General features: G+C 39.0%; 1 protein-coding gene across 1 annotated transcript in view; it reads left to right on the forward strand.

The window, feature by feature from the left end:
* LOC125044578 overlaps positions 1 to 7,937 on the forward strand; it is a 408,101-nt gene extending 400,164 nt beyond the window's left edge. The window contains exons 6-12 of the mRNA XM_047641300.1: positions 1,007 to 1,105; positions 1,582 to 1,717; positions 2,698 to 2,817; positions 3,072 to 3,182; positions 4,738 to 4,845; positions 5,153 to 5,328; positions 5,459 to 7,937. Coding sequence (XP_047497256.1) covers positions 1,007 to 1,105; positions 1,582 to 1,717; positions 2,698 to 2,817; positions 3,072 to 3,182; positions 4,738 to 4,845; positions 5,153 to 5,328; positions 5,459 to 5,638 — 930 coding nt within the window. The 3' untranslated portion in view covers positions 5,639 to 7,937. The remainder of the gene's footprint in view (positions 1 to 1,006; positions 1,106 to 1,581; positions 1,718 to 2,697; positions 2,818 to 3,071; positions 3,183 to 4,737; positions 4,846 to 5,152; positions 5,329 to 5,458) is intronic.
* The last annotated feature ends 402 nt before the right edge of the window (positions 7,938 to 8,339 follow it).

The raw sequence follows: 8,339 nt of genomic DNA on the forward strand, positions 1-8,339 counted from the left end.
GGTTCCTCATTTTTCTCTCTCACAGTTTTCAGGAGGCAGCAATACAGTGGGTATTATGTACCAATCATGTGTGAAATATTCTAAAAGTTTTCTGTTTTCTTTTTTACATCTTACCAGGACTGGTCCCTACGCAGTGGAATTAAAAAGGTTTTTATTGACACAACTAATATAAGTTATTTTTTCCTATTCACTCATATTAGAGTACTAGTAGCTAGCAAGAAGAGTAGTTGTAGAGAACCTTTCCCTCCTCACACCACTTGCACAGCGATGCCAAACACGTGTATTTACTCATGGGTCCATGTGTACTTCCTTTTTTTTCACTAAATTTCGAATGTTGTTTTCCCTCTCTAATATTCAGAGTAATGATATGCCTATTGAAAAAAAAATAATAATAGATATACATCTATAACTTTTGTCTTCCTTGTTTTGCTGCTGACTACACGTTAACCTATATTGCTGCAGTGGTGAATCGTATACGTCTGTCTTGGTGTGTTTGTGTACCGTTGGTTGGATTGTACCTGGTTGTTATGTGCAGTTCAGACGCATGAGAGTCCCGTCCTAGGCTGCCTTCTCCGTTGACTGTTCTCCTTATAACTTCAGATTGTTGATACTCTTGCCTATATGTACGTTTCTAAAAGCTGTAACTTTATTGCATCCGTTGCAAGAGGCAGTTATTTGATGTATCTGCACTGTTGCACAATAGAGGTCGGTCATATGTTATGTGCGCAGTTATATGTTGTACGTAGATTGAGTTCTTGATATTGATGTGATATTCTTAGAGTACTGATAATGAGTACAGAGCAAGTAATCAGTCTAAATGTTAGGAAATTTCACACTACTAGTAGTTCAGTAGTTCTGAAGTTCCTAGTGTTTAAATTTAGTGCTTTGAAGAGTAGGTTTGCAAAATCAGTGAGAACAATAAGAGCTGAGAGATACATATATTTACTGTGTGAATACATTGCCCACGTATCTGACTCCTCCTTGACCCTACTGTATCCTCTAGCAGATATACGTTCGGGCTCAGTTTGACTACGACCCGCTCGAGGATGACCTCATCCCGTGCGCACAGGCGGGCATTGCCTTCAAGACGGGCGATATACTGCAGGTACGTGGTCGTGTGTTGTTTCCCCAATTAGAAATTTATTCAGTTGAACTGAGCAATTTCAGACATAGGTCTTTCGTCAGTGCACTTTTATTTAGGAGTTTCATACACAGAACTTTCATTTTTTGTGTATTTCAGATTGTATACATGTATGTTTTTTTTTTCATACCACGTTTGGGAAAGCGTGAAAGCTAATTAACTTTTGGTGTGTTATTAATATGAATTCTATATAAGATTTGCCGTTTTGATGGAGAATATAATAGGAAGGAATATAATTAGGGAACTTCAGCCTTTCCCGGAATAAACTCTACGGAGAACAGGTTTCACATTTAACTACTCTCAAGTCAACCACCCAAGGATGATAATTACTCACGTAGACATTTTACGCTTCGAAGTCCACATTCAGGTGCCTGGTTCTTAAGCCATTATCTATCACGAACCTTCACTCTGAGCCGCCCGTGTCTCTCCCACCGCTTCAGATTATCTCGAAGGACGACCACAACTGGTGGCAGGCGAAGAAGGACCCCAATGGCACGGCCGGCTTGATCCCGTCGCCAGAGCTGCAGGAGTGGCGCACGGCCTGCCTCGCCATGGAGAAGAGCAAGCGTGACCAGGGTGCGTGTACGGCTTTGCCCGTTCGCTTGGCTGTGCTTTCTGAAAGCGCAGTCTGTTGTTCTGAGTCCAACGGAGGTGTGTCAGCCTTCGTGCATATACTGCATGTGTGGATATGTCTATGTATGTGTGCGGATATATATGTATGTGTGTGCGTATATATGTTTATATCTGTATATACATATATATATATATATATATATATATATATATATATATATATATATATTTATGTATATATGCATATATATATGTGTATGTGTATATCTATGTTTATATATATATATATATATATATATATATATATATATATATATGTTTGTGTATATATATGTATATACACGTATAAATATATATATATATATATATATATATATATGTATGTATGTATATGTGTATATATGTATATATATATATATATGTGTATATATATGTATATATATATGTATATATATATATGTATATGTGTTATATTTATATATACGCAAGCACACGCTCACGCACACATACACCACACACACACATACACCACACACACACATACACCACACACACGCATACACCACACACACACTTACACCACACACACACATACACATACACATACACATACACATACACATACACATACACAACACACACACACACACCACACACACCACACACACCACACACACCACACACACACACACACACACACACACACACACACACACACACACACACACACACACACACACACACACACACACACACACACACACACACACACACACACACACACACACACACACACACACACACACACACACACACACACACACACACACACACACACACACACACACACACATACACACACACCACACCACGGCTTAGCATGTTTGTTCATATACGTTAAAGTTAAAAATAATGCCCTCCAATTAATGTTTTCCCATTGACTTCCTCCCGAGCTCCACAAACTTTCTCTTTTCCAATTCCAGTGAACTGTTCCTTCTTTGGGCGGAAGAAGAAACAGCACAAAGACAAGTACTTGGCTAAACACAACGCAGTCTTCGATCAGCTAGATCTCGTTACGTATGAAGAAGTTATAAAACTGCCATGTGAGTTATTGTCTCTGCGTAAATGCAGCGGTGTGCTTTGATTACTTTCTGTTTAAATGATGGCCTTGTTTTATATGTGGGTTACGTGTCTAATAAGGTTTTTGTGACGGAAAACACCAGTTGGCAAAAAAAGAAAAAAAAAAAAGTCAAATAAGAGTTGTGCAACATGAGTCATGGTTTTATGTGATTCTAATTTCTATTTTATGCGTTATGTATTTATATCTGTTTCCTACAATATGCTTGTATTTCCCCAGCATTTCGGCGAAAGACCTTGGTGCTCCTAGGTGCGCATGGGGTAGGGAGGCGGCACATCAAGAACACACTCATTGCCTCACATACAGACAAATACGCCTATCCTATACCACGTGAGTATTCTTTGAGGTTTCACGTTTGTTAGTTGTTGGTGAGTAGCGTGTGTGAATGACGCAGGGAATAATGATGTTGGGCGGGAGGTAGATGAAAAGGGCGAGAGTTAGTGATGTGTAAAAAGAGGTTATGTAAAGTCGTTGTTGAGAGCCTCATCTTTCTTGAATAAATATTATTGTTCTGTAGTAGACGTTTCTATCTTTCGTCAACTTAAGCCTTCTTAAAATTAATTTCCAACCAAGGGAACTCGTGCAGTGAGGGATACGACGGTTGTAATCCCACAAGCCCCCTTTAATACTAGAATTCATCCGGGAGTGTGCTTACGGCATCCGGTTCATAAGGGAATAACCTTCCCATACTATCGTTTTTCCCTTCCTTCTTAGTAAGTCATTTCCTCAAACCTCCTTGAAAGCTACCCCCCCGGAATAAATACGTTGTTAAGTTTAATTACCTTTTTTCTAGGTACTGTAATAGTCTTGTTTTTCCAGTAGACTGGGAACTTGAAAAAAAAAAAAATAGGCAAGTAGGTTATACGTGTTCTTCCAGTAGACTGGGAACTTGAATAAAAATATTATTATTAGGCAAGTAGGTTATATGTGTATATCTCTAGCAAAAGGCTTTCAAATACACTATCCTGGTAGATGTTATTTCAAGATGATTCAGTCCTATGATTTGAGGTTTGTAAAAGCTTCCGAAATGTATTCATTGTGATGCTGAAACAGGAAAGACCTTTAAGTACTCTTTTTACGAAATATGGGCTTAAAAGGTGCGTACGGTAGCCAGTCGAGAGCCAGCCGTTAGATAATACGAGTACACTCTAAAGCTCTGTTTTATCTTCATATTTATACGAAACTTTGTAGAACAACGCGGTACACAGTTTCATTCCCGAGACATGATATCTGAGTCATTACAAGAAATTGTATCAGTTATAGCTCCCTAGAATTGAATGAGCAGAACAAGGCTTGTTAAGACGGAGCAATTTCACGCTACAACAAACATTTTCAACTAGTGTGAGCTGTTTAGGGAAAATACTATAAAATCACAAGGTCCCCGAAAGTTGGGGCCGTATAATGTCAGTTAGACTTCAGATCCGACGAGACACAGCTGAGGCCGATGCGCACGTCTCATCGATTCAGAAACCCATTTAAAACGCATTGCCTCTTGACGGGGGTGTTGCTGAGTAGGATGAATTTACTTTATTTGTTTTTTGTCACTTATACTCTCCTGCTTCAAGATCATCTTTGTAAAATGCTAGTTGGGAAGGAGTATGCAACATGTTTTGTTCATGCCTTTTCTTCTTATAACAACAAGATAAAATGATTTATATTCCCCGTGAGACCTTTCTGGTAGGAAGTAAATAAAATAAGATGTATTTTTTAACAGGCGAATACGTCGATGGTGTGTGTGAGTGTGTGTGTTTATGTATGCATAATAGTATGCAATTAGGTATGCATATATTTAAGAATTTACATAAGTAAAATATACCTTAAAGCCTGAGTCCCCTTAAGAGCCCTTGCCCTCGCCCTCTGAAACGGTGTCCTTTTCCCACTTCAGATACTACTCGAAGTCCACGGAAAGACGAAGATAATGGGAAGAACTATTACTTTGTATCGCACGACGAGATGATGGCGGACATTGCTGCTAATGAATACCTGGAGTATGGTAAGCTCTTTCGTTTTGATGAGGATGCTGAGCGAAATATCTTAGCGCCAAAGTAAATTGGAAATGTCCCACTATATGATATATATATGTGTGTGTGTGTGTGTGTGTGTGTGTGTGTGTGTGTGTGTGTGTGTGTGTGTATGTATATATGTATATATGTATATATGTACATATGTACATATGTACATATGTACATATGTACATATGTACATACAGTGTATTAGATATGAATATGCTATAACTAAATATCAGATATGCATATGCACCTGGCAGTTGGCCTTACATTTCCTTTCGCCCCCGCCCCCAGGCACGCACGAAGACGCCATGTACGGCACGAAGCTGGAAACCATCCGTAAGATCCACAGCGAAGGCCGAATGGCGATCCTCGACGTGGAACCGCAGGCTCTCAAGATCCTCCGCACGGCAGAGTTCGCCCCCTACGTTGTCTTCATCGCCGCCCCATCGCTACAGAACATGACAGATGTACGTGGATTTCCGTTTTGTTTTGTGGGTTGCTGTGTCTGTATTTGAGTATTCGTGAGTACATTTCTCATTATTGTGTTGAGTTGGGACTGTTGGAGTGTAACGCATGTCTTTCCCTTCTTCTTTGCAGTATGACGGAAGCTTAGAACGGCTGGCAAAGGAGTCGGACTTGCTCAAGCAGGCGTACGGCCATTTCTTTGACCTGACCATAGTGAACAATGACATCGAAGAAACAATCCGACAGCTGGAAAAATCGATCGAAACTATGAATATGACCCCGCAGTGGGTACCCGTGTCCTGGGTTTACTGACAGCCCGCCCCTCCCCGAGACAGTCCCTCTGACTGCTATTGCTGTGGAACGACGCGGAGCAAAGAGGCCAATAGGCGGGCCCACCAACACCACAGAAGGTGATCCCGCGGCTCTAGAACCACCACACCGCCATGACCTGTGTGCCACAATCAAAGTCTCGCAAAACATAAATGCCTCATACTTATTATAAGATGATATTACAAAAAATAATAATAAAAATAAAATATATTAAAAAAACTAAAAAAAAAAAATCTAAAAAAAATATATAAAAATCTCTATAAAAATAGCAAAGTAAATACGATGGTGTATTACAGCCAAGCACTGCACATACATGTATGTCACTAGGAATGTTGCATTTTACAAGTGGTAATGGAGAGGATGTGGACAAGCCAGCCTTAAAGAGGATGAAAAATAGAGAATATATTTTGTGGCAATTTGCTCAACTTGGACTTTTTCACATAGGTGCATATATTTATTTGGTAGAAGATGCCACTATCAAATTTATAAGGTAGAGTAGTGACTGGGAACTTCAGGCTTGCGTTCGAAGCCGGGTTGTAATGGCGTTCGTTAGTCATCCCAATTTTAACGTAAGGAATTTGACGTTCTTTCGCTCTTCGGATTCGGAAAATGTTACACCCGCGTCATTTTTTTAATCTGAGTTTTTAAAATGTGCTTCAGCATTGTTTTTTTTCAATATTAATTAGAATGTTTATTTATCGGTTCTTTTGACTGTCATTAAGTGATTGATTTAAGCTAAAATTATAACGAGGATGGCGCCTTACTAGTCAATTATTTTCTGACAGAACACTTTTCTTTGAATCCAAAAATCATGCACCGTATGCTTTTATCAGTCAACTGTGATTTCGTTTTTTGTGTACGTTCCCTATATATTTATTTATTTATTGTACGCAGTTTGAACAACAGTCAGTAAAGGTAGAACGAATGGTGCAAAAGTGGCAAAATATTCTTTTGTATACAGCCAAAGGGAGAGAAAAGCTACCCTAGGGAATATTTTCTTCACGCAGATTTTTTTTTCTTCCATAAGTAAAGGCTAGAGATCCACAGAGCGGACTAACAGCCATCCGAGAGAAGAGCCTGTGTGAGCCTATGATGTACCATGGTTGTGTGTGGTTCTCGACAAATAAAATAAAATAAAAAGATGGTGGTTGGCTTTTCGAATAAGGAGACGGACATTGAGGCTAATATCTAAAAAAAAAAAAAAAAAAAAAAAAAAGGAATAAAGCTTGTTAAGGGACTCTGAAAAGTCTTGGGGGAGAGAAAGCTTGGCAAAGGTGTTGTTTGTTGATATGAAATGAGTCACGTGACCCACACGATTGGGTACGTACGGTGTACTGGAGTGTTCGAAGCGTTGTTCCAATCAAAGACCTCTGTTCTGAAGAGGTAACAATAGAATCCAGTGGAGATGAATATATATTTGTAGGATGTAAGAGAATAGACTAGAGGAAATAAAACAAAAAATGGTTGCACCCAAGCACGACAAACTCTGACAACTGGATAATGACGGTGGGAATAGCGATGTCTTTGATGAATTCTGGAAAAGAAAGAAAATATAAATAATCACCAAAGTACCCTTCTTATTTGTAAGGAGGATGGACTGATCTGTGTACACTTATAAATATTGTTTTTATAAGCAAATAAAGGTTGAACCAGTTGTTCCTTGTACATGGAATTTAATTAATTGTTATATAGTTGCAGTGCAGGTAGTATGCCAGTTTATGCTGATGTGAAACAGATGACACTAGCAAGTGTGTATATTTCGGTCACTCGGTCACTCGGTCACCTGCTATGATTCTTTTATACAGTACTAGATTTGTAATAAGTTTGAAGTGCGAGAATGTTTACAGCGGATCGGATTTCAGACAAAGGCTAAACAAGGTTGGGTTCGAGCAAGATCGATAATTGAGGTTTTGATTCCGTAGCCGATCCTCATGTTTTGTGCATTTGCTTGCTTTTCGAGAAAAAAAAAAAAAAAAACATTGTGTTTATTATTGTTTCCAATGTCCTGTTCACACTTTCAAATTTCGGAATAGCAACAAAAAACGGTTAATTTTCAAAAGGAATTTACTGATGTGACAACCTTGTTTAGATTTCATTATTACATTTATGTCCTAATGACACCCTGTTTATTGTATTTTTTCGTCTGATTTTTTGTACTGTGTATTACGCAGATTTGTACATTTATCCTTGAATCTTGTTTCCCCGACCAAGCTTTGCAGGTTCTGTGGGTTTGTTGGATGGATTACTGTTATTATAAAAAAAAAAACAACAACTGAGTAGATATAGGACATTTTTCTTGTTACATTTGAATAATGTATAGGAGACAAAACCAGTGTGATGATGGAGTTCTGCTACGTTTTAAAATCCTGTTCTCAGTGTCGCCGTCTCCACGTGTGATCTGAAAGGATACATGGCAGTGAAGTCGCCGACAATCCCTTCCCTTGCCCCCCCCCCCCTTATTGCCTTCCCATCTCCAGTCCCCTTTAGATGAAAGGCTTTACTGCTATGAATCTTCCTCTGTGTGCAGTGGAATTTTGAGTTCATGCCTTGTCACTTATAGCTTGCTTAAGTCGGTTCTTCAAAGTGCAGAATGCCATACGGGTACAAAGGTCAACTAGGTTACACTGTCTTTACTTAGGGCATTCATGAAAAAAATTATACCCTTTCTAATGGGGAGGGTTTC

This window comes from Penaeus chinensis, chromosome 3, assembly GCF_019202785.1.
Source record: "Penaeus chinensis breed Huanghai No. 1 chromosome 3, ASM1920278v2, whole genome shotgun sequence".
In the NCBI taxonomy this organism is placed as follows: domain Eukaryota; kingdom Metazoa; phylum Arthropoda; class Malacostraca; order Decapoda; family Penaeidae; genus Penaeus; species Penaeus chinensis.